Source organism: Homalodisca vitripennis, chromosome 7, assembly GCF_021130785.1.
Source record: "Homalodisca vitripennis isolate AUS2020 chromosome 7, UT_GWSS_2.1, whole genome shotgun sequence".
Lineage (NCBI taxonomy): Eukaryota > Metazoa > Arthropoda > Insecta > Hemiptera > Cicadellidae > Homalodisca > Homalodisca vitripennis.
Genome location: NC_060213.1, coordinates 96,634,766 through 96,661,973, shown reverse-complemented (window position 1 = coordinate 96,661,973; position 27,208 = coordinate 96,634,766). Strand labels below are relative to the sequence as shown.

The following is a 27,208-nucleotide window of genomic DNA, read 5'->3' as shown; positions in this document are numbered from 1 at the left end:
ATTGGGTAAGGCCTTCCCTTAGGGCCAGATCTGTGTATAGTGGAAGTGACTTACTTTCAGATTTAAATCAGGACGATATTAATCCATTGTCAAGAGAGTTGAGGTGTGACGGCAGCGTTAAAAACTTCTTGAGGATGACAAGTAACGACTTTGAAAACCTTCTCACAGCTATTGGACCTAAAATTGCGAGACAAGACACCAATTACAGGCTAGCAATACCTGCACGAGAAAGACTTGCAGTGACCTTGAGATACTTGGCCAGTGGAGACTCTTACTCTAGTCTCAGTTACCTGTTTAAAGTGTCAAAATCTACAATTTCTGGAATAATACCTGAAGTTTGTGCAGCTTTGATTGATGAGTTGAAGGATAATATAAAGGTAAGTGAATACTTGTATATAACCAAGTGTCCCATGATTGCCTCCTTCCATATCCAAAAATCAAATACATATGTGATTGGTTATATTATGCTGTTAGTAATAATAGTTGTTTTGGAAATGGGTTGGTTTAAAGAAACTTAGTGAATATTTCACTCAAAGTTTAATTACATACATAAATAATACAAATAAAATCAAAACAGCTTTATTTCCATAGAAATTTAGTTACTTTTTGATGATAAACCTATAGATTGAATATTTCAATTACAAAGGTTATTTCAGCATTGTTCTCCTGGCTGTTGTTGATGCAAATTATTGCTTTACTTACGTCTCTGTTGGTTGCCAAGGACGGTTATCTGATGGTGGAGTGTTTGGCAATAGTACCTTAAAACAACACCTTCAAAATAAGACTTTGAATCTTCCCGACCCAAGTTTCCTTCCAGGAAGGGAGTACTTACCGGTACCCTACTTTTTCCTGGCTGACGATGCCTTTCCTTTAAAAATTAACATCATGAAGGCGTTTCCTGGATTGCATGATAAGGCAAGTGTAAAACGTGTCTTCAACTATCGCCACTGCAGGGGCCGTAGAGTAGTGGAAAATGTATTCGGAATATTGAGTGTTATTTTCCGTGTGTTGAGGAAACCAATGTTATTGGAACCAGAGCGGGCAGACACAGTTGTTTTAGCCTGCTGTCACCTGCATAACTTTTTGCGAAGAAGTATGTCATCAGCTTCAACGTATACACCTCCCGGAGCTTTTGATGTCGAGGACCTAGCTACAGGATCATTAGTGCCAGGACAATGGAGAGTTGATGGAATGCCTAGAGACACTCTACTTCGTTTAAAGAAGATTCCAAAAAAACCTTCCCAGCTGGCCAAACAAATACGTGATGAAATCAGTGTTTACTTTCAAAGTGACGAGGGTTCAGTGCCATGGCAAAACAACTACTAGGCCTAAAATACAAATGTACATAAGGACGTTTGCACATATTATAACGTGTAGTTGAATTTACAACAATAACAAAGTAACAATTAAAGTAGTGTTAATTACATTATATAATTTGTAACAAATTTTAGACCGTTGTGTTTATGTTTAACTTTTTTAACCTATAAAAGTGACATTAAAATATGTGACAATTTGATAAAATAATCTTGTTAACTACTTGCCTGCACTGTTTCATCGGCAGCCTCTTTGTCGTCAGTGGCAATCCCAGCTTCTTTAATCTTCCGTGCAGTAGTTTTTATCCTTTAAAAACAGCATCGCTTTAAAATAACACCACTTGCTTTTATACTCGTCTGCCCCCGAACCACTCTTCTTCTTCTTCAGTTCTCTTTGAAACTGTGCCAACAATGTTTTCACTTTTGCCTGTACTTCCGTATTACTGGCTTTTATTTCCCGCGAAATGTCATTCCATGCATAGTTCTTTAGGTTTTTATTTTTAAAATCAGGGTCCATCGGATTCCAAAGAACTGGTTGCTCTCGATATAGGTCAATCAATTGCATGACTGTTTCACGGGACCAATCAATTTCACTCTCAATGCTGTCGCTGTTCATATTGAGTTGAGAAACACGGACACCAAACAACACAGACGTACTACCATCAACAGTCGCAACTAGAGTAGTACTGACGCTGTCGGAACGACATGGCGGCCAACCACGTGCGCTAAGGGAAGTGTTGCCAACATTGTTGACGGTCGCTTTTAGTCCCGTCAACATTGCTGCCAGCATATGTTTGACAACATTCTTTGATCTTTACCGACTACTGGTGGGTAAATGCTGCCAACACTTTTCGGTGCTGACAGCATTGTTGGCAGCAAATGTTGACGGAATTAAAAGTACGATTTTTGTAAATGTTGTCAGCTTTTGCTGGCAGCAATGTTGTCAGCTCCGGTGTAAACGCGGCTTAAGATAGTCAAAGCTGTAGGTTACAAAGAAGTAAACAGACGTAAATTCCATTACATCTTTGATTAAATTTTGAAATAGTTTAATTATATTATTTAAGTACAGTACCTAATACTTATAAGGAGTACCTAATACCTAACACACAATATTATTTTTTTTAGATCTGCATCTCCATCTATCATTGGTAAAGTTACTAAAAAGCTTAAACATTCTTCTGTCTGAATATAATAATAATTAATTAATATCTATATCCTCTGCATGAAGTTATACATTACAAAACAAAATGATTTCACATTCGACTTTTTTCCTAATTCGTTTTAAAATATAAAGTAATGAAATTAGACTTATTCTAAGATCCAGGCTGACCTCAACAGGAAAATAATAGTGCCCCTAAGGCTACTAACTAGCCCAACTAGGGGTCCCATTATAATGATTATAACTATTACAAAATAAAATGAGTTCTGGAGCATTAGTCTGTAATTAACAACTCTACTGAGATATCTATATATATATATATAAAAGAAAGTCGTGTTAGTTACACTATTTATAACTCAAGAACGGCTGAACCGATTTGGCTGAAAATTGGTAGGGAGGTAGCTAAGGACTGGGAGAAGGACATAGGATACCTTTTATCTCGTAACAACTAAAAAACAAAAGATGTGCTTTCATGCCAAACCTGATACATGCCGATGTACTACTACATACAAACTGAATTAGTTAAATACACTAAAACCAAGCAAACAAAAAACTAGAATTTACTAAAATAAGACTTATTTACAAATACCTAAATATAACATAAAAAACAAAACACTTTATGTTCATAATAAAACACCTAAATCAACAAATTATACATGTACATAATAAATACCGGTACATGTATACCACATGTGCATATACATATACATATACATATACACAGGAATACATAAACTTATATGTACAAATGTAATTGTTGCCCAATCTCGAAAGTCTTTCCTTAAAACTAAAACTTATTATGCCACTATATTTGTGTATTGTCAACGCACATCACACAATAATGTTTCAGGATATCCCTGAGTTAGCAACCACACCTTGACTAGTTTAACAAATAATCTATAGTTTGTTTGTAATTTAATATCATCATTAAGTTTATTAAAGTAGCAATGGTGCTAAGAAGTTAAATGTTATAGTATAAAAGGTTTAATTAGGTTTCGGAACAAAACATTACAAGAGCTTCTTAAATTCGCTGTATACAAAATTCCATTATATTTACATTTTCCATTATTAAATACGGTTTTAAATATAAAAAGAGATCTCAATGGTAATATTCTTAGCTGGAGAAAACTTGCAAGAGACGAATCGTCTGCTTTTCTTCAGAATTATGCTTTCTACAAAGTAATAAGTGGTCTTAAATTGGTAAAATAGGTTCCTCTCCAACATGCAAACCATACTCTAATCTACTATTAACTAGAGCAAAATACAAAGTTTTTAGAATCCTTTGAAGACACATTCGGAGAAAATAGAAGGGACGAATACTTGTTATTATTTCATTTTACAATTCTGTAATATGTAACTTCCAATTTAAATTTTGATATATTTCTACTTTCCGTCCAGGGATTATTTGGTTATAGGTTTCACCTTAGAATTGGGCGGATACACAGTGTTTTAGGATCTTCTTAGATCAAAATACACCGTTTGAAAGTGATTGTTAAAATGTCTTCTTAAATGGAAAAGGACTTGTCTGCATGCAAGTTCTCAGCTCCACATACTCGTGTAATTTTCTTTTAAAAGGAGAGGCCGATCTCGTTTTAAGCCCTATTCAGCCCGTCCTCATGGGCCCCTGGCCTGTGCGAGGGTCTTATCAAGCCTAATAATAGGGAGGTCAATACAGGACAAGTTTAATAGTACTGGTAAAAAGTGCAAAGGTCACAAACAGGATTTAAACCTGCGCCATCTATATCTCCTGAAGTCTAACGTCTTACACCGTTCGCCATCGGCACTTCCTGATTGAATTGTTATACTAAAACTTTTAATTAAATACACAGATAGCCTGCAGTCACGTCTGGTTTGATTAGAATCAATGAGAAAATGTATTAATAAACATATTTCCCAGGATTTGATAAGGATATACTGGATAGGCTGCGATCTCCATGTTTTCAGCTGTATTACTGGTGGTAAGTAGTGATATTTTGAACTATCTAAGGTGAAGAGAAAGAATAAAACAGGTCCCAGGACAGATCCCTGTGGAACTCCTCTTTTTATGCTATATTATGCACAAAAATTTGCAGTGGAATATCAAGTGACAACATAACGGTCACATTTTATGTGGTATTATGGTGCACTGTATGATAGTACAACTAGACTTTTAAAATAGGTGGAAAAAATATTTTAGCATACATTTTAATATCACCTGAAGTTTTACTGGCTTAATGTTGTTAATGAGATTTTAATCAATGTTAGAGTTGTTAATGAGGTACTTGAGTGACTGAGCAATCAAGTTGATTTGGAGTTTAGCAGCATCAAATAAAAATAATGACTAAAGCAAGCGCTTTAACTGATCTAAAAATTGTTACCCTGGGCTATAGCCCTTTAAGGCCATATGTAAATCCAAGTCCATGTAAAACAAAAAGTTGTAATGTAACTAAAACAATATTTTTACAATTTAGTACGTACATACAATTTATTTAAGATTGAACATTGTACAAGCAGCTTAGTACTTAGATTTGACGTTCTAAGGCCTTTTTTATACGTGACTTATATATAGAAAGATAGAAAGTAATAAATCTGGTAGCCCGGTGGTTCTAATCGTTTGTTCACAATACATAAATATTGTTCACTAGCACAAGAAACTCAACCTAATATTTGGGAACTCCACCCTATTGAGATATCCCGTGCATCAGCATCACATTAAAACATACTATAGTATTATCTGAGCCACCAATCGCACATAATTAGTTGATTGTTATTTTTTTAAATGAATTTTTATGAATAAAAATACAATTTGAGTGATTTCTGTGATGATTTCTTATTTAGAAATATAATAATATTATACTGTTATTAAAGTAAAATGTAATAAGAATATTTAGTTATAGGGGTTATAAAACAGCTATATATTTCTAAGTTTGGCTCAAATTGTATGTCCAATCAGTACAATTTAATTTTTAATATCTTACTACAGCTCCATACTGTCCACTTATTAAAATATATAAATTTATTTTGTAGGCACAAAAATTACGTGCTCTTGTAATTCTCAAAGAATTCCAACACAGCTTTGTTTGTGTTGTTTGTTGATTGGTCAAGTTAAACGGCAAATTACTTGTTTTATTTAATTACTTATGATACATTACTTGATTTTTATATCACATATTGTAGTAAATGTGCACAATTATTTTACTTATATAAAAAATCATTCAAAAAATTTTCCTTCACTTTTAATAATGATAATCGAGTATTGTTATTCTAAGATTGGTCCTGCTATGTTTTTTACTTCACTATTGCTTGCAAGAATATTCATATATAAAATATGATTTTTGTGTAATATTCAAAATGTCACAATGTTCTATTTATAGCCATTACAAATTGATATTTTCAATATGCTTACTGAGCAATGCTCAGCCAAATTTCTTGGTTGAACCTGCAACTTCAAAGAAGTCATTATTGTTTATCAAAAAAAGTGTCATGCAAATTATACTAATTTAATCTTGAACAAGATATTTTGCCACACTTTTTTCATTAAATTTGGTTTCATATCAGTGTTTAAATAATAACAGTCTACAGATTAAGTCACCAGCATAATATGATTTTGTATGTGTCAGGACATGTAGGTTAAACTTTTCAAAATTTGTTTTGTTAAAATCTCTAATGAGTGTACTAAGTTGTTTACAAATTTATTTATTTGGCATTTTCTTGTTGCCATCAGGATTGCCCATAATACCAATATAAAACAAATCCCTAAAAATATTCTAACATGGAAAATGCTCAGCTAAATCCGATGGATTTACTGGTACCATGATCTAACTCAGTTTTCCTCATATACAAATTAAGATTCATGCAAAATTGTAAGTATATAGTTCAGTTTGTTTTAGAGTGTCGTGTGGATAGATAGACAGACAGACATGAGTTTTTTAGCCTCACGAGTGATATGCTTCACTAATGCTCAGCCTATTGTTATTTTTATTATATAAATTACACTATATTAAATTGAACCCCGACTTTTTGAAACTTTTTTTGTTCAATGATGTAAAGTAGACTGTGATTGGAGAACTAATTGAAGAATTTCCTCTATACATTTAAATAATATAGTAGTGCTACAAGGTAATTGGGTACCATACTGTACATGACCATGTACTGTACCAAACCGTTTTCATTGGTGTTGTAGCATTTTAAAAATAAATAAATAATTGTTACCCTGCTATTTAGCGTTTAATACATTCCGAACAGAATAAAGTTGAAAACTCAAACTTAAAATACAGGTTGAATTTATAAACTTGTTGACAGGTTAATACAATATTTATACATATCCCATGGTAGGACCATATTTTGGACCAAAATAAGTGTGTAAATTCCTTTTTTGGGATCGACTGTGTACCTGCGGCAACTGGATCTTATTCCAAAATGTAAGTTTGTTCATTAATTGGCTCAGAATGACAGAAACCAAATGTTTGCTATTGGAATGAGGTAAATACTGTACATAATTCGAGTGATTTCATTACTTCTCTACTATTGTGTTGCGAGTTGCAAGCGAAGCACAGGTGGCCTGGCAGTTTTGTCATACTATTCTTGAAAAGTACATCTATTTTATCGAGTGCTCAACATTTTCTATTAACTAACGGGAACGTGACTTTTGTTTTGCGAACTAAAAACATTAGTTGCAGGCATTTGTTGTATGATACAGTGCACAACAGACTTAGACAGAATAACAAAGTGATGGGTAAGTTTCTGTTGTAAAATATATCAAACGTATTCTTAAAATATTTACAAATTGAGTTTATATTGAATATACAGTATTCTTTCCAGGGGGTTTAAATTTGCAATAAAAAGGTATTAAAACAATAAAAAAGTTTAAAAAATCCTAGAACACTTAGAAACTTTATAATTCTCAAATATTAAACCCAGTTTCCTAGCATTGAAAACATTAACATTCTATAGCACGATAAGACATTTACTAAGCTATATATCATCACATCTGAAAAAGTACTAATACAATTCTAAAAAGTGTTCTTACTAATCATTTATCTAACATTCCAGAAATGACAAATAGTAATTTGTAATGCTATGTATGCATGTATTGCTTTTTAATCATTTTTGATTCATAGCCCTTCTAGGAAGATCCATGTAGTATTTTAAAATAGTTCCCTCTATAACAACAGTCTAATGTTTTAATTTATATAATTGTTTTATGAAAGAGAAACTGATCCTCTTTTAAGACTTATTCTTCCCGTCCACATGGGCCACTGGGCTGTGCAAGGATCTTATCAAATAGAATAAGGTGGAGAGTCGATTCAGTACATATCGATGTACTGAAAAAAAAAAATACTACGATCACAGACAGGATTTGAGACGGCGCTATGTCTAACTCAGATCCAAAGTCTGATATCTTAGACCATATGGTCATCGGAACTCCTGATATATGTTTTAAACATATATCAGGAGCAATCAATTACCCGCGGCTTTGCATGCAAAAAGAGAATGGCGTAGTATTCTTAGTTAGCCTTTATGATGTAATGTGATAAAGCCCTATGATGTTTTTCAAACATAGGTTGGCACACACCTGATCTTTGTAATTCAGTGTCTATTATTAAGAGATTCAATAGTTATTGTATAATGTTTATTTTGTTCTTATTTCAGGATTTGTGCGTAAGGATTATGCATCGCTAATTTGAATAAGTGATATTTCTGACCTCACTGTTGAGTTTGCCCGCTCTGATTTCTCCAATGCCATAAGTTGGGTTTGCCTTGTTGTCCATATAAAGAAAATGTATTTATCGTTATAAACTTATATTAAACCAACTTTGTAGGCTTTAAACATGTATGAGCACTCCTGGTTCGAATATTTAAATGGTACAAATAAAAAGTACATTTAAGAATTCTCCCTCTGAAATACATGTTACGCCTGAATTCAAAAACACACGTACCAAGTTACAAGATGCTAGAACTTTTCTATCAAGAGTTATGGCACAGACGGATAGAAGGAAGGACAACACGATTGTAAGAACACCTTGTCGGGTCCTTAATAATGTACACTAATGTTTCTGTCATACCACCCTATACGATGATGGAAATTAATTTAATAAATAAATATGTTTGCAATAAACCACGTGAATCTAAACCCCATGAATGCAATCCAAAAATGTATACTTAAAGACTAAAAAAATAATAAAATTATTTTTGTAATTGATTTGTATGTTTAATTTTAGAGCTGTCCTTACGAAGCAACTGAGTGCTTCCTTAAGATTTCAAACATGTTGAATTTTCAAACGCTTTAATTCACTTCAAAAGCGTTTAATACACTTTTTATACTATTGTAGTGGGAATTTGTCTCTTAACATCGTATTCTGCAGCTTGTTAGACATGATTATACAACCCTTTCAACGCTGGTTCCTGTAATAGATGCAGGATAAACTCGTATTTACTGTCTCCTGTAACTGGGAATTGTCAGTTTAAGAGTAAATGACGTAAGTAATCCTATACAACATTTTCAACCCAAGACAAGGATTTAAACTTAGAATTAATCTGATCTTGTAAGAACCTAATGATCAAACCGTAATCATACAAAATTGATACTAAACTTTTCTGACAGGAACAGAACAAAGGGAACTTAGGATATGGATGGCTACTGTCTGCTTGGTTCTTTTTACCGTACAATACTTTTGGTTCCTCTCTATCACCAACAATAGCTGCCGGAGGGTACATACCACAGTCAGCACCTTCACAGAGGTATTATCACAAATAATAACATATTTCTCAGCTTGTTCATTCTTATTTACAACTGATTTATCATAGAGTTGCCTTGTGTTAGGTAAAGTAGAAGAAGCAAGTGATGTTAGCTGTTCATTAATGGTTTTACATATACAAAGCAACTTTACTGCAGAACAACTCCACAACTCTATATCACACATCAGGAGTTTAAAAATAATACATATTGTCTCAAGAACTCATCACTAGATACTAAATAAGAATTAATTTTACTTAAACTATTCGTGTTCTTGTACTATTTCTATAATTGATATGGTAAAATTTTTAGCATGAGTTTCTTCCAACAAACTATTTGATTCTAGGTGTTGAAAATAGCATGTAGGAGTTTTAACACAGTAGATGTCTAGTCCACGAATTGAATGGAGTTCACATAGTGAATTGAAGAGGAGGTGGTTTATTTGAGCCGGGGCTCAGTTTGGACAATTTATTTTTGTCTATTATTTTCCCACCTCGGCCACTCTTGTCAGTCGGTGGGGGAGTCACTCCGTCAAGTATTGATTTTCTGCCTGGTTGGACTGATTGGTTGAGGTCAGCTGGTTGACCTTGACTAGTTTACCGACCAGCTGTTCACCGGCTCCGGCACCGGCTACTGTTCGGAGCGGTCAGACTGTTCGGAGACACGTTTGGAGAAGCTTACTGTGTTCTGGCTGTTCTCTGTTCTTCCCGTTTCTCCATGGCTGGCTAACTCCACTACTTTCGGCAGGGTCCCCGTGAGTGTCGTCAGCGGGACTGGTGCGGCGAGTCTGCCCAATGAAACCACTGAAACCAAAACTGAATGCCCCGCGCCCTGCCAGTGCTCCTGTACCGGCATCCAACCGGAGTGCATGTGCTCATATTCATTTCATCCGGAACAAGGTTGGATCCAGAAATGTTTTTTACTTCTTATACCACTTGCGAGGACTGGGATGCAGGGAGCGCTGCCAGATGTTAGATCTGGAGGAGGGCCAGTACCTAGCCAGTATTTATTTAGTTAGTTACATGACCTGAAGGGGAGGATTTCATCTTTAATTCGGATTCGTGGAGGCAACTAAGCCCCCGCCTCCTTCGAAAATTGGCTTTAAATATATTTTTTTTAAATTTCGGCCACAAACTTGAAACAAAATTACTTTTCAAAAATAGTGGGCCTAGAAATTCTACAACCTTTTTCCTCCCCTCAGTTCATAAAAATTACCTGTTAAAAATTTTATATTTACCACCGCCGTACCTGATATATGTTATTTATAGACCAAATTTCTATTTATTGTGTTATTAATATTATATTATTTATTTATTGTGTTATTGTTATTATTGGAATTTTATTTTATTGTTGTTATTTAGTTTTTAAGTTACGCGGTGCACCGTGGTGCTGAAGTAATTGTAATTTGCATGGAAATGTTTGCCACCTATTAATTATATATCATTTACTCGAAATCTTGTCTCGTTTTGTCTCTTCCCACTAGTGGCATGTGATTGTTTTTTTTATGATTTGCTCCGAGTTTGGGAGGGGCACGCTTCCGAGGCCTCCTGCATTTTTCACTAACTCGGAACAAAATGGTAGCAGAGCGTGGTTACGTGTTTTTACCCTCTGCGGGCCCGGGGTTTTTGTTTTGCCACTGGTGGTGAGAGGCACGAGTTGAAGTTGTTAGTTGACTTCCTGCGCCTGTGCCGTCTCGCTGTGCTATTTTCCGCCGATCTACAGGAAGTGTGTAAACTTGTTTATTATTTTCGGATTCTTGTTACTTGTGTGTTTTTGTTATACCTTGTCATCGTTGTTTTTTTTCTGGTTTTGTTCTGGTACGGCGTAGTGTTTTGTTGTGGTATTTTGGTTTCGCTGCCGTGTTTCGTGGACGGCAGGAATTCTGGGGACCCTGCTGAGAGTGTTGTCTCACTAAGTTATTCTCTTGTCGCCTTAGTTATTGCTTTGTTAGTAGTTGACTTCGAGTCAGTGTGTGTTACTTGTTAGTCTGTGTCATTTATTTATTTATCATGCCTGTCTCTCTGGTGCCTGAATACTTGTTGAAGGAGGATCTCCATTTTGAGTTGTTGGCTCGTGGGCTTACTCCGGGTTCCGACTGCGAGTCCATGCGGAAGCAACTGCGGGATAATATGGAACTGGACACGACCTGGCCTAGAGATTTGACGTTCCAGAAGCAGAGGCCTATTTTGGAGGCTAAGTTGGAGACTTTTGAAAATGGTCAGGAGGACTGGTTGGAGTCGCCGCCTACTGGCCGAGAGAGGGCTAGGTATTTGTCCCGGCTTACCCATCTACATATGAGGCTGTCGCTACTTAGATCCAAGCTTACCAGTTCTGGTGATAGGGAGTGGTTGGAGGAACGCATCACCTTGGTGGACGGCCTGCTGACTGTACTCGAGAGGGACGAGGGGGCAAAGGCTCCTGAAAAAACTGTGTCTGCGGTTGACTCTGCTGCGGCTGTTAAGGGTGAAGGCCAGATCCCTGGATCAGTCGTTGCGGAGGTGTCTGGTGTGGACGTGGCCCGGGGGTCTGTGACCCAAATGCCTGCTGGATCTGGAGGACTGGGGACTGTGATGACGGGATCCTTTGTTCAGTATCACAAGCTTCCAAACCCACTTACCCCGTTGCTGCAGCGACTACCAACGGTGGATGGTCTAGATACTGAAGACTTGCTGCGGTTTCTTTCTGAGATCCTGCGACTGCATGACTTGCCTGGTCTTCAGGGAGCGAGCTTCCTGCATGTCATCTCTCCGTTTTGTAGGCCACCTTTGGGTGACTGTCTGGTTCGAGTTCTCCAGAGGGGTGGTACCCTGGATGATTTTCATAGGGAGGCATTGGATTTCTTTGTTCCTGGTCAGTTGAGGGAACGTCTCCGTGTGGAGAAATTCTTTAGGCCTCAGGGCAACGGAGAGAGTTTGGCTAAGTTTGTGGCCGAGGTGAGGGACACTGATAGGGTGTTAAGGCTCAATATCCCCGAAAGTACTGTGGTCACCACCATTCTTGAGGGTCTCAATCCTGAAGAGAGGTCCCGTCTAGTTTTTGCTGGTCGCCCTTCCACCTTTTCTGAACTGGACCGTCTGTGCATTGCTTCGCGCAGCGTGCAGTTTGCTGACCGGCAGAGGGCGGAGAGGAACAATCATCGTTCCATCCAGCCCTCCAGGGCTGTCACGGCCGTACAGAATCCCGTGGATGGGCCACATCACTCTGGTGGGCTTCATCCACCCATCTGCTATGCCTGTGGTGAACGAGGTCATACTCGTCGGGAGTGTCCTAGGAGATATCGCACTGGTCCAAAAAACTAGATCAAAGGGGGGTTTTCTCTGAAGTTCCCCCGAGGTCTAAGAAAAAATTTCAAAAAAATAGTACCTGTGCGAAAAATTTGATTAATAGTTTGGACACTACGAGCCTAGCAGAAAAGGGAAACCTACGGCTTAGGACAGCATCTTCGGTGTGCCCTTATATCAATATCTTAGTGGGAGACTCAGTGCATAAGGCCCTAGTTGATTCCGGGTCAGCCTGTAGCCTCATCTCTTCCCGTCTTTTTGAAGCCATTTCAAGGTTGGGTTTGGTGAAGCACACCGAGGAGTCTTCTTTAACTTGCTGGACTGCTTCTAATTCCCCTCTTCCAATTTCGAAGAAGGCTTCAATCAAGTTTAAGGTTGAATATTTTTCATGGGTGTGGAGCTTCCTTGTGGCCCAGGACCTGAGTATGGATTGTATTTTGGGGGCGGATTTTATTCAAAAGACTGGTTTGGTGCTGGATCTTCAGGCGGGCCAGTCTTATTTCAAATTCAATCGGCGAGTGTCAGTCCCCTTTTCTGAGAATTTCAAATCGACATCGCAGGTTGGTGAGGTGGAGTGTGAGGAAGGTTCTGCCCCTGGGGACCCGTTCGGTCACTTGGATGAGGAGCAAGCTGGGGTTCTCCGTGAGCTTTGCTCAAGATTTCCGGATGTCCTCACACCCAAGCTCGGTTCTACCCATCTTATTGAATATGAAATTCGTCTGACTGACACTCAGCCAGTACGCTCCCACCCATACAAGTTGGCTCCTCCAAAGATGGAGGTTATGCGTGGTATCATCAAGGATCTCTTGGATCAAGGAGTTATTGAGCCTTCAAACTCATCGTATGCCAGTCCAGCGTTCTTGGTTCCAAAGCCGAATGGAAAAAATCGTATGGTGGTCGACCTAAGAAAACTTAATGCCAAAATTGAAACAGACTCAGTGCCTCTCCCCGATCTCCATTCTGCTTTTGATTGGTTCGGTAAGGCCAAATTTTTCATTATATTTGATTTGAACCAAGCATATCATCAGATTCCGTTGAAGAAGGAATCACGTCCTCTCACGGCCTTCTGTGTTCCGTGGAATTTGTATCAGTACCGATCTGTGCCTATGGGGCTAGCTGTGGGGGCCCAAACGTTAACTAGGTTGCTCGACTCCATCTTCCACGATGTGAAGTTCAGGTATGTCTTTAATTATCTTGATGACCTTCTGGTCTACAGTGAGTCTTTCACGGAACACGTTAAACATCTTGAGGAGGTCTTGGTTAGGTTGGGTAGGGCTGGCCTTACAGTCAATCCGGAGAAGGTGTCTTACGCCAAGTCTGAAATATCGTTTCTCGGTCACCTCGTGTCGTCTAGGGGTGTATCTATAGACCCTGCCAGGACCCAAGGCATTCGGGACTTCCCTCCTCCGAAGGATGCCAAGGGTGTTGCCAGATTCATCGGCATGGTTAATTTCTACCGTAGGTTTATTCCTGACTTTGCCGAGGTGGCCGCCCCTCTGAACGCCTTAAGAAGGAAAGACGCAAAGTTCGTTTGGGGTGAAGATCAAGAACGTGCTTTTCAACTGCTTAAGGAGGCAATTATCCAACCTCCTGTGCTGCGAATACCGGACTTTAGTAGGCCCTTCATCTTGCAGACTGACTCCTCATCCTGTGCTGTAGGAGCTGTGCTTTCTCAAGAATTCGACGGTGCTCGGCAACCTATAGCTTTTGCATCTAGGACTTTGACCCTTCAGGAAAAGAAATCTTCTATTTATGAGCTGGAGTGTCTGGCGGTCGTTTTCGGCATGGATAAGTTTCGGAGGTTCCTAGAGCATTCCGAATTTCTGCTGGAAACTGACAATCAGGCTCTTTCCTGGCTATTGGCCCATCCTCGACAACTCGGGAAGATTGGTCGCTGGGTTGTCAAAATTGCGGCCTTTAAATTCAGGGTGCAGCACATTCGCGGCACCCAAAACGTCGTCGCCGATGCTCTTTCTAGAATGTATCATCTACCCAGCGATCCTGTTGATTCTCAAGCACCGTTGTGTGGGACTGTGATGTTGGATTTCCCTGCTGCCTTTGAGAGTTTTGGCTCTCACCAACTTCAAGACCCCGAGTTGTCAAACATCATTGGTGAGCTCCAGGAGGGAGTAGCCCACTCTCCTTACTTCTTGTCCAAGGGTGTCCTCTGCTGTCGTGCCCGACGCGGAGGTGGTCCCAAGATTGTTCTGCCGAGTGCCCTCATACCGATGGTCTTTTCCTACTTTCATGTTTCTCCCGTGGGCGGTCATTTAGGTATTCACAAGACCATCGCTAAAATCAGAGATAAGTTCATCTGGAAGAGTATGGACAGAGACATTGCTGGTAGAGTACGAGCTTGTCATCTTTGCTCGGTCAGTAAACCAGCACAAAATACCAAATTAGGACTTCTTTCCTCCGAGGTGGCGGAGCGGCCTCTTGAGAAAGTGTTCATTGACTATGTGGGACCCTTTCCCCGTAGCAAGTCAGGGAACACCTCCCTGCTTGTTGCTGTGGATGCTTTCTCTAAGTTTTGCTGGTTGATTCCTCTTAGGAGTGCCACGGCGTCGCTCACCGTAAAGGCACTCAAGTCCCGCCTTCTACAGAATTTTGGAGTGCCCGCCACCTTCGTCTCAGACAACGGCACACAATTCGTGTCGAGGGAGTTTCATCGCTTCTGTTTTGGGCATGGAATCAAACATGTTACGACATCTCCTTACTACCCCCAGCCTTCTCATGCTGAGCGGTTCAACCGCAATCTCAGAGCCGCCCTCATCGCTTATCACGCTGAGAAACAAACTACCTGGGACGAAAATCTGAGCTGGCTTCAGTTAGCCTTCAATTCTGCTCTTCACGAGAGTCATGATTCCACGCCTTTCCAGGTCATGTTTAGTCGTCCTCCTTCTGATCCCTTGTCTAATCTCTGGAGCCTGGATGATCTTCTACCAGTGCCTGGTACTCCCAATGTGAGTGACACTTGGGAGGCAGTCAGGGTTAAGCTCCTACAGTCTAGGGAAAGGGTGAGGAGAAAATTCAATAAGGGACGTATTGCTAACCCCTTCCAGGTGGGGGATCTTGTCTTTTGTAAGGCCCATCCGGTCAGTTCGGCCGTTGATAAACGGGCAGCCAAACTTTGCTATCGGTGGACAGGTCCCCACCGGATTCTTCGTTTTCTCTCCCCAGTTACTGCTGAGTTGGTTGATCCCGTATCGGGGAGGTTGTGGCGGAAGGCCCACGTTTCTCATCTGAAGGCCTTCCGTGGTGATACCTCTGGTCATGCTCTGGATACTGGTGCGGCTGCGGGGGTGTCCGGGGACTGATCACCCCTAGTTTCCTCTGTAGTGTCGTTTTACTCTCTTTCTATTTTCTTCTTTCTCCTAGAGAGGCGCCTCTCAAAATTTTTCAGGAGGACCGTGTTTTGTCTGCCTCCTGCTCAGGACTTCGTTTCCTGTTAGGGTTCTCGACTTCCCGTATCCTGTGCCAGAGCTTGTTGGTTCTTCTTTCAGTGGGGGAGAGGTTTTGTTTGGGGTTGCACCCTTTTTAGTGGGGGAGGTTGAGCCGGGGCTCAGTTTGGACAATTTATTTTTGTCTATTATTTTCCCACCTCGGCCACTCTTGTCAGTCGGTGGGGGAGTCACTCCGTCAAGTATTGATTTTCTGCCTGGTTGGACTGATTGGTTGAGGTCAGCTGGTTGACCTTGACTAGTTTACCGACCAGCTGTTCACCGGCTCCGGCACCGGCTACTGTTCGGAGCGGTCAGACTGTTCGGAGACACGTTTGGAGAAGCTTACTGTGTTCTGGCTGTTCTCTGTTCTTCCCGTTTCTCCATGGCTGGCTAACTCCACTACTTTCGGCAGGGTCCCCGTGAGTGTCGTCAGCGGGACTGGTGCGGCGAGTCTGCCCAATGAAACCACTGAAACCAAAACTGAATGCCCCGCGCCCTGCCAGTGCTCCTGTACCGGCATCCAACCGGAGTGCATGTGCTCATATTCATTTCATCCGGAACAAGGTTGGATCCAGAAATGTTTTTTACTTCTTATACCACTTGCGAGGACTGGGATGCAGGGAGCGCTGCCAGATGTTAGATCTGGAGGAGGGCCAGTACCTAGCCAGTATTTATTTAGTTAGTTACATGACCTGAAGGGGAGGATTTCATCTTTAATTCGGATTCGTGGAGGCAACTAAGCCCCCGCCTCCTTCGAAAATTGGCTTTAAATATATTTTTTTTAAATTTCGGCCACAAACTTGAAACAAAATTACTTTTCAAAAATAGTGGGCCTAGAAATTCTACAACCTTTTTCCTCCCCTCAGTTCATAAAAATTACCTGTTAAAAATTTTATATTTACCACCGCCGTACCTGATATATGTTATTTATAGACCAAATTTCTATTTATTGTGTTATTAATATTATATTATTTATTTATTGTGTTATTGTTATTATTGGAATTTTATTTTATTGTTGTTATTTAGTTTTTAAGTTACGCGGTGCACCGTGGTGCTGAAGTAATTGTAATTTGCATGGAAATGTTTGCCACCTATTAATTATATATCATTTACTCGAAATCTTGTCTCGTTTTGTCTCTTCCCACTAGTGGCATGTGATTGTTTTTTTTATGATTTGCTCCGAGTTTGGGAGGGGCACGCTTCCGAGGCCTCCTGCATTTTTCACTAACTCGGAACATATTAAAAAAAACATGGTTTATATATGAACATACAGAAACAAAACTGGCCCAAGAACTGATCCCTGAAGAACACCACATAAATTGTATTTTATTTAATAAGGCATTAATATTGTTGTACAAGTTTGATTTAATTATGCCGTAATAACATGCTACATAGGCTGCTTTTACTACGTAAGACGATAACAATAATTAAATAATAAAATCGAAATCATGAATGTTGCCACCCAATTTTGCACGCAACACAAAACACGAGGTAACAAAAATTTACAAAGTCTGTACCGTCTCGCTTACACTAAAAAGACAAAGTGTGTACACGGAAAAAAGAATTTCCGTTCGCCGAACGGATCAGTTAGAAAGCACTAGAGCAAAAAAATATAAAAAACTAAAATAGCATAGTAAATAAATTAACAAATTTTAGAATGTACGAAAGACAGGAACGAACACTTTGCGACACGAACACGTACACGAGGAACACAAGTTACAAAAATATATATAAATTACTTATAACTAATCTACGATAATATATGTCTGGGTGGGAGAGAAAAACCGCCAACTAAATAAGTTAAGAGAGTGCAAAAGAACATTTACCTGCCAAAAGTCGGAGAATTAGCCAGCCATGTGGAACGGGACGAGCAGCGAACAGACAGCAAACGCAGTAGCTTCTCCGAACGTGTCTCCGAACAGTCTGACCGCTCCGAACAGTAGCCGGTGCCGGTGCCGGTGAACAGCTGGTCGGTAAACTAGTCAAGGTCAACCAGCTGACCTCAACCAATCAGTCCAACCAGGCAGAAAATCAATACTTGACGGAGTGACTCCCCCACCGACTGACAAGAGTGGCCGAGGTGGGAAAATAATAGACAAAAAATAAATTGCCCAAACTGAGCCCCGGCTCAACAAGTTCAATACGATTTAAAGTTAGGAATATTTTTAAGTACAAGAATTTCATATTTGTCAGTATATATTGAGAATTAGTTTACTTTTTACATATACATTTTTCAGTTTCAAAGATATCTTTCTGTTATATTTTTGGAAGTTTTCAATTTTTTTTTTCGTTTTGTTACAAGTGAGGTACCAAAGCCTTCTTAGTTTACCTAATTTTCTTTATGTCGAAGTTTTTAATGCAACTTTTATTTCCATTATTTTCGTGACACTATTTTCTGGCTTATGAATTTTAAAGGGGAAAAAATTCTTTTATAGACAGTTCTAAATCATATTTTTGTTGCAAACAATGTGTATATTAACAAAGTATATTTCGTTTTGACTGTGAGACATGCCATAGCTCCATAAAAGATAAAAACTTAATTAATGTAATTTAACTTTAAATTTATACAACACTTAATTTGCAGAGCCAGCATGCTTTTAACACATTGACCACTGACCATTAAACCACTGCCTTTCCAGATCTTTAAGGAAAGATAAATTATTATAATGTTAGCACATTTGGACATGGTTAACACCTTACAAACTAATGTTTCAATAATTTTCCTTGTAGGATACAAATCCATGTGGAGAACCACTACTTCAGCAAGTCTTAGATTTTAACGTTGGTAGAATAAATTTATCAATGCATTTAAATCGCTATCCGATCAGTTCTTAACCAAAATTATTTCTTTGGGCTACCTATGGTAGATTGCATAATCTCAGAGTGTGACAAGATCTTAAAATTTATCTTACCCAATAATACTCTTTACATACAAAGAATTATCAGTTCCGCCATTAAGGATATGTCACAAAGTTAAAAGCACAAGGAATTATTGTCAGCATTACCAATGTAATTTATTGTTTAGACCTCATCTTTATAGTACCTGGATGGAACTGAAAAGGTGAAACAGTGAAAGAGGTCGGTAGTATTCCTAATGTACATAGAATAAACACAATCAGTATTTTGTTTTGTGGAGATTTTTCCACAGGCCACAAGTTAAACAAATTTAGATGAATTATTATTTCCATTCGACCTCCAAAATGTCCTTTCTGATATTTGTCCTTATAGTCTCACACTTCACAGCAGAATAGGGTTGATCAATATATTATTTAGTTTCTCATTCTCTGAAGTACAGAAATATCCTTATGCTCAGTTTGAAGCTGATAGTTGCATTACCAACTACCAATCTGTTCATTACTTTAGCATATTAATCAGCAGACCCCTCCTTCTCCCCGCACCATATATGTGATCACCGCCACCTATCAGAGACTCGAACAGTTAGCCGAGCTCACACGTCTCTCGCAGACCTTGCGGCTGGTCCCCGCCCTTGTGTGGATCCTCGTGGAAGACGCCACTGAGAAGACTGCGGCAGTAGAGAAGCTCCTTCTGAGGTCGGGACTTTCCTTTGTTCACCTTTTGGGTAAGTATTGTGACATTCAACCAGGTAATTATATCCTATCTGTGACGCTATTTTCATCATGATGCTATTGTAATCTGTAATATTTTGTTATGGCTAACAAAACTATAACCTTAAAACAGGGATAATGATTAGCTTCAGCAAAAGTAATAACATACCTACTAGACATATAATTTACCGTTATCTACAGAACAGGACCACGGTTTTTTGTGGCAAATCTTGACAAGTGAACAACTTACATAATCATTAACGCCATAAAGTGATCAGATACACTTACACTCGCTTTTTAATTCATTAATCGCCCACTTTGTCACTCAGGTCGCTACATGAAAATAATATTATTTTATTTAATTCACTATGGTATACCTGTGTCAATAATATATTCCTTTATCTATCAAATTGATTTTTGTATGAAACAAAACATTACTACCTACTTGAATCAAATCAGGGTAAGCGACTAAAATAAAATAGTAATCCGGCTAAAGGACCAATGATGTTGCTAGAGACATAAATATAAAGAGACAGACATGGGTGGTTATCAGTTAACAGAAAGGTTTATATGGAACGATGCCACTCACCGACGTTCTTACAGATCAGGCGCGCGGGTCGGTACGTCTGCCGTCACATTCTCCGGAAAGGCTCCTAGGGAGGCGACCGGTGTCCATGGGTATAGGAGTCACAGCTGACATTGAAAATACACTTCACAACAACAATCACTGGCGTTGGGAGGGAAAAATGGTTACAAGGGAACCTACATCTCCACAAAACCTAAAGGGGTTTACACGGGGAGACCGAGATACTGGTTACCTTGTTATTTTAGCCTGTGTAATTTACATATTACAATGATACGCGAAACGAGCAAGAGACCTATCACAAACCGAGAGAGAAAGATAGAGAGCGCCCACGGGAATCTTGAATGACGGGAACGACTGCCGGCCCGGGCAGCATACTGAGGACGCTATGCTGATCAGGCATCACGTGACCTCAGGTGAAGTTAAATTAAATTGTCTCGACCAATGCAAATTATTATAAACAATGCAATTAGTATCTCATGCCAAAAACATAGATGTAAATATTATACGCTAAGGACTTCAGTGGGAAAAGTATATTAAATATGCAATTACTGTATTTAATGTTGTGATAGTTACAGAACATTAAACGATGGTCATAAAGGAGGTGTTAAGATATATAATATCCGGTATTCTCAGAGTACAAAATCTAAGTATTGGTAAGAAAACCAGTATTTGAATATAGGGTATGTCACACTGTCATGATATTGTCATCGCAAAATCTTTTGAGAAACAACAAAGAGTTAGCATTTGGAGCAAACTTTGAAATTCCTCATTATGTGGATTCGTAGATGTGTTCATGGTGTTCATCTTATTTCACTTCCTGAAGTTTATATTGCCGCATCGGTGAATTCTACTCTTTTTCTCTGAGAACCCAAAATACCAGGCCAAAATGCACGACGAACTTCAAGCTTTGATAGAATCAGGTCCAGTCTCACAAAGCTTCCAAAGCGTCCAGGACCAAAGGCTAAGATTCGTATTATGATTTTCTGTACATACAGTACTTAATATACAAAACACTAGTGACATGACATTGATCAGTGACAACGCATTTACATATTTTAGTGTGCTTGTAAATACAGTTAAGCCATATGTTCTGAAATACATTTATTTAGGCCATTTAAAACATGAAATATCGTCAACATGTATTTGAGTTTTCATGAAATTTCTAAAGCTCATTTGGAGTAATTTTATCCTCCTTGAACTTTTTATGAGCCAGTATTTGTTATTAACATCGACTCCTGAACTAGTTGAAGTTTTAAATAAACTCAAGATACTTTTGTGTCTAATGTGAGAAATTATGAAAGAAACCGGTCGATGAACTCTGCCAGGTATTACCAATTTGACCATACAACATGCGAGAATTCGTCCTTTACGGTTTTAAATTATTCAAACAACATGACAATAAACAATAATATGACACAGATTGATGACTTGCACCAATAGGATGGGTGTTTTCACTGGGATGATCGGGTAAGCCGAGGATCAAGAGGTTCCAGGACCAGATATCCAAAGTGTCCACCGAATATTTGGGTATCTTTTTCAAATTGATTTTTTCATATTTTTTCTATAAGGGCCCTTCTGGCATAAGTAATCAATTTAATCAAAAAGTAAGAATATATTTAACCATATTTTACTTTAAACGATAATTCATTACAGCACCCATGCCAGAAGTTATCAAGAAAGGAGTAAAAGAGAAAGCAAAACGGCCTCGCGGAGTGTCCAATAGAAACCGAGGGCTGAAATGGTTGAGAGCCAATGCTACTTCTGGAGTATTCTACTTCGCAGATGATGACAACACTTATGACATTAAGCTCTTTGAAGAGGTAACCAAAGTTATTCATTATTACAGGGGAACTACCATACATTTGATTACATTTCCTTAGGAATGATCGTGGCATATTACGAGTTTCTTAGTGTTTGTTCAGCAACCTTAATTTTTTCGTACTCTACAATATTTGTTATGGCATCATTTGCGGCCTGTTAAAAAATTACTGTTAAAATATTTATTTTTATTTAAAATATCCGTAAAAAATTTGATCCAGTATGACTTGCATTATCATTAAGGACTCTACAGAAACTTATTGAAATCGTTTCGCTGTCTGTCCGTCTGTCCGCCAGATTGGCACATCTTGTTAGAAACGTCCTAGAGAATTGAAACTTGAAACATGTCTCCTCTTGGTGTAAGGAAGAACGCTTTAGATTTTGGGGACAAAAAGTCAAAGCGCAGTCTGTTACTCTGTTTGTCTTTCCATCTGCGATAATCTGTGTGATAACACTTAATTAAGTGGACCTAGAAACCTGGAAACTAGGAACGTAGGTCCCTCTTGGACCATGGAAAATCTCTATTGATTTTAAGATCAAAAAGTAAAGGGCAGTCCGACCGCCCGCCTTTCAGTACACCAATTTTTTCGCCAAATTTCGTTTAGTTCATTTTCATTTCAGCCTTATACTGTCTTGTGAAGTTGTATGTTTCCTTTTCTTATTACTAATTTTCTTTAACGCTGATTAGTGAAAGTAGTGATGAGAAGTAGCTAGTGACGAGGTTAATGAAACCAATTTGTTTCAAGTCATTTCATTAGCTCTCCTTAGCTGCTTAGTACGTGCGCATCCAAATATCATAGTGAAATTGCTTCATCCCACTTTTTCGACGATTTGCACTTTCCTGAAAATCAATCAATCAATGTTTACTGCGGAGACGAGATTTACATGTATAGCAAAAGTCAATAATATTAGAGTTCAGAGCTAATATTTTGTTCATTTTGATTTGTTTGTTTTGAGATTGAGGCTGTTGAAAAGTTGAACACAGTTATTGATTTCAACAAAAGTTTGTTCTTCCAAAAGAGAGTTTGGTTTTCCACTGAAACAGAGAGTTGTGTTATCGTCATACTGCATGACGTTTCCGTGCAGTAGTGTTGATCTAATGTCATTGACACGTATGAGAAACAGAATTGGACTGAGAATTGATCTCCGAGGAACCCCGTAGCTCAACTAGATTGGAATTGAAAGTTTATTTATGATTTGGGCAATTTGAGTTCTGTCACTTAGTAATTGTCTAAGCCACAAGTATAGCACACCTCGGTTGCCATGTGATTCCAGTTTTTCGAGTGGAGTTTTGTGGTCAACACAATCGAATGCCTATAAATATTTGGTATACCTTCTGACATCATCGGCCTATAACCACTGGGGGCCAACTTCATTATCATGAGTATTGGGATTGTGAGAAACATATCATTGTAATATCAACATTATCGGATTACCGTACTATATGTTTTCTCCAGCACCAAAAGAAATAATACTGAACATATAAACATGACCTATTAGAGTTCACAAATTATAATTGACAATTTCATGCACAAATACACCCAGGGATCAATGTATTAATTTGTTTAAGATGCGAGATACAAAGAAAGTGTCAATGTGGCCTGTTGGATTACTCAATGGAGGGTTTGGGACACCGGTCGTGAGGCAAGGAAAGTTCGAGGGCTTCTACTCCGGCTGGCCTGGGAGGAGAAGTTTTCAAGTGGACATGGCAGGATTTGCTGTGAGCGTGGAGTTCCTACTTCAGGTGCTTTTTGAAAAAATATTTAATTGTGTGTATATTTTATAGCTATTGTTTAATATGCTCATCACAATCATCACAATCGATTACTATACCATTCTGATGCCTACATGTGTAACAACTTTTTCAGAGGCCGCATGCCCGAATGCCATACAAAGTTGGGTATGAGGAAGATTTCTTTTTAAGAAGTCTTAATCCTCTCAAGCCATCGGATATTCAATGGAAAGCAACGAATTGTACAGAGGTAAATTGTAGGCCTGACAATAAGTAACGTTGAGTAATGGAAAAAACTTTCTTCCTTTAGATATAGCGTTATACTTCGTGGTTTCTCTTCATCACTAAGTTGCGGAAATGTTAGCTTTATACGAGGTGGTATCAGAAAGTTCCCGGACTGTACTATTTTTTGACGTGACTGTACAAATCCAAAAACATGGCGAGTATAGTCCAGGAACTTTCTGATACCACCTCGTATATTAAATAATTATCAATTGCAACCGTAGGCATATTGGACATAATCCATGTTATACGGTATATTGAGCGTTATGTTACAAAAATTAAGAGGACGATTCAAAGATATCGAATCAATTAGGTCTCTGTAGTAATATAATTCTAGTCTATGTGTGGTCTTCAATAGTCAAATGACTAAGTTCATTAAGAACCTGGCGTTTATCGTAGGCTCCAAACCACTTAAGTTAGTTTAATACATATGTAACTAACTTAAATCAGTTGGTTTAATTTGTTTGTATTGGTAACCATTTACCGAATACAATCTGAGTTAATGCCTACTCTCAATTCCGACGACCCATCTATATCTAAAAGTGTCTTTTTATTTTTTATAATATTGTTATAGGTTAACAAAAAATATCTCAGACATCTAGTGCTACATTGTTTAAATATCCAAATATCATACTTTTAGCACGACATATATGGAAATCATTTGTGCATATAAACCATTCTTTATAGCGAGATAACTCTATGATCACGCCATTAAAATGTTTAACATTAAAGGTAGTTTATGCAGCGATAAAAATATGTTTAACTTAGGCTTATGCAGCGTATTGTGCCTGCCACTTCAGTTTTCCCGTTCACAGCCGCGTTGAAATATCATTGGAACGGTTACATTCTTGGAATACTTTGGGCTCTACGTGTTTCTGTTTAATATCTGTTACTAAAGCTGGTTCTCCACAGCTAGGACAAAGTATTTCAAGATTTTAATTGTGCTTACAATGTTCTGATGCGGTGTAAAGTGAAAAATATATATTACACTCCAGTACAATGTATAACTGATAAAATATAACTGTCTTAACAGTGCGTTGAACCGGAAATCTTGAAATGATGAGTTTGATATCCATAAACAAAACAGCCACAGAGGTAATAGCAATTCTATAACTAGGATTTTACCCAGAATCTATCAACCGTCAAAGGCAATGTTAATACATTACAGAGAAACTATTTAGCGGCATTCCTATTGCATAAAATATAAGTAAATAAAGATTCTTGAGAGATAAAGCGAGGAACATTTTACTCTGCGAATTAATGTTTGAACATTTATTTGAATACTTTACACAGGAATCGGGGCCAAATAGTTAATGTTTTTTGAGAGTGATTATTGGTTGTTTGGCGGTATGTTTTGCTGTATTATCATATTTAAAAAAAAATCAATAATAACAAACTACTCAAATCAAATTCTTTTTGAAACAAATAAATAAATATTAATTTTTACATTATTTTAAATAAATACAATTTAATTTAATAATAAATACAATTTATTTTAAAAGTATTATTTTTCTGTAAATACGAGTATTATTTTTTCTCGTATTTTAGCTCATAAAACACCACACATGGCCTAAAAAAGCCTTTTTTGTTATTAACGTTTTGATATATATTATTAAACCTCTTCAAAATACAGTACCAGATAACGTGAATACTCACGATACGATTGTTGTCTCCGAAATTGCAGTCTTTTCCTCTTTCATTTCACTCTAGAAACTAATAAAATCGATAGAAATATTGAAAGAAATGTTATAGCATTTTTACCATTGTACTTCATAGATATATAAGGTACTTTTGAATTCCAACTTTAGGGTTCCGCCCCACTCGTTTGGACATCCAAATATTCTGAAGTAGTTCAAAATATTGTGTTATCTTCCAATAGCCGTAATTTATCTCGGACTATTTAGTCAAAATAGATCAACTATAAGGCTATGGTTATATTGCGTGGAAAAGGCTAATAATCACTAGGTATAATAAATTTAATATTTAAAACATTAAATATATATTATATTAGTACAATAACTAGTCAACTAAAACCCTCTTTAAAATTATGTTATTGCCATACACGTGTTTCGGTATTCAACCATCATGAGTATACCATTAACTGAGGTTAATGTACAATGAGTGTACTCAACAAAAATAAAAAAAAAATCTATACAATTGAGATGTTACATGCAACACCAGCAAAGGATGTTATGTGATATGTTTAGCATATTATTTTCTCATGCTTAGTTTTTAATTAACGTTTGAGTTTGCTTTCATAAATGAGTCCACTTATACAGTATAATAGCTAGTCTTAATTTATATCTATGTTGTACGAATACATTATGTTGTGTATTTATGTATATCTAAGTTTCTGCGCATTTTGTAACCAATTTTAATCTGTTCTACCAGATATTGGTGTGGCACACGCAGACAAAGACGCCCAGCCCACAAAGACCCATCGATCTGAATCTCTATAACGGCACTAATATCCCGATACTGTTCAATAATCTCTAATCTACTTGTCTACTTAAGTCTACTTTTCATATTAAACCAATTGACATGTATTACTCGTTTTCTCGATCAATATTATAAGGTACCCTTCCACTCTGCTGAGTCGAAAACAAGGGCGTAGAGTTCATACATGAACACCTCTGAGTTGTGAAATAAATTATTTATTTTTAAAACAATTCTTTAAAATAAGAATCCTACGGAATCTTAAAAACATAAAAGAATAAACATTGTGTAAATGACCTTATAGAATTCCAGATCACTGTTTGGTTTTACTCTACTATACCTACCTGACATTTGACATACTTTACCCAATACCACTTCTTTTACAATTTTTAAGGGCATCCCATTAAAATATTTATATGTCTAAGAATGTGCAATAGTAACGGTTTAAATTGAAATTGATCAATTAATTTCAATTATTAAAATAGACGGGCCATTTTGTGTATATGCTGGGAAATAGTTACGACAAACTTTGGAAAATGAAAACAGTAACCATATTGAAAACTTGTACAGTTTACATTATAGTACATAAGGCTACGCATATTATATAAACATTTAGAGTTATTGTGGTATGGCACCTGTTGCAATGAACTCATTTCTATGAAATCTACCGAAAACTGAGATGAAGGACTATATAATATCCACAAATTTTCCAGTATTTAAAGATGTAAAATTTTTGAAATGTTATTAAGTGGATGCCAAATATGTCTTCTAACGAAATGTTAAATTATTTATTCCACAAACTGACGTTTATAGATTGGATATTATAATATCTATTAGCCCAAAGACGGTTTACTTTGATTATTAACGTGTGTACAGT

The 27,208-nt window shown here is 37.7% G+C and overlaps 1 protein-coding gene across 1 annotated transcript; it reads left to right on the top strand.

Annotated features, from left to right (window-relative positions):
• Window positions 1-134: 134 nt before the first annotated feature.
• LOC124366811 (galactosylgalactosylxylosylprotein 3-beta-glucuronosyltransferase P-like) lies at window positions 135-26,441 on the top strand. Its single transcript, XM_046823413.1, has 6 exons — window positions 135-377; window positions 19,275-19,491; window positions 21,717-21,883; window positions 23,452-23,625; window positions 23,750-23,863; window positions 26,287-26,441. Exons 1-6 carry the CDS (start codon window positions 135-137, stop codon window positions 26,389-26,391), a joined length of 1,020 nt encoding a protein of 339 aa, XP_046679369.1. The 3' UTR covers window positions 26,392-26,441.
• Window positions 26,442-27,208: the final 767 nt, after the last annotated feature.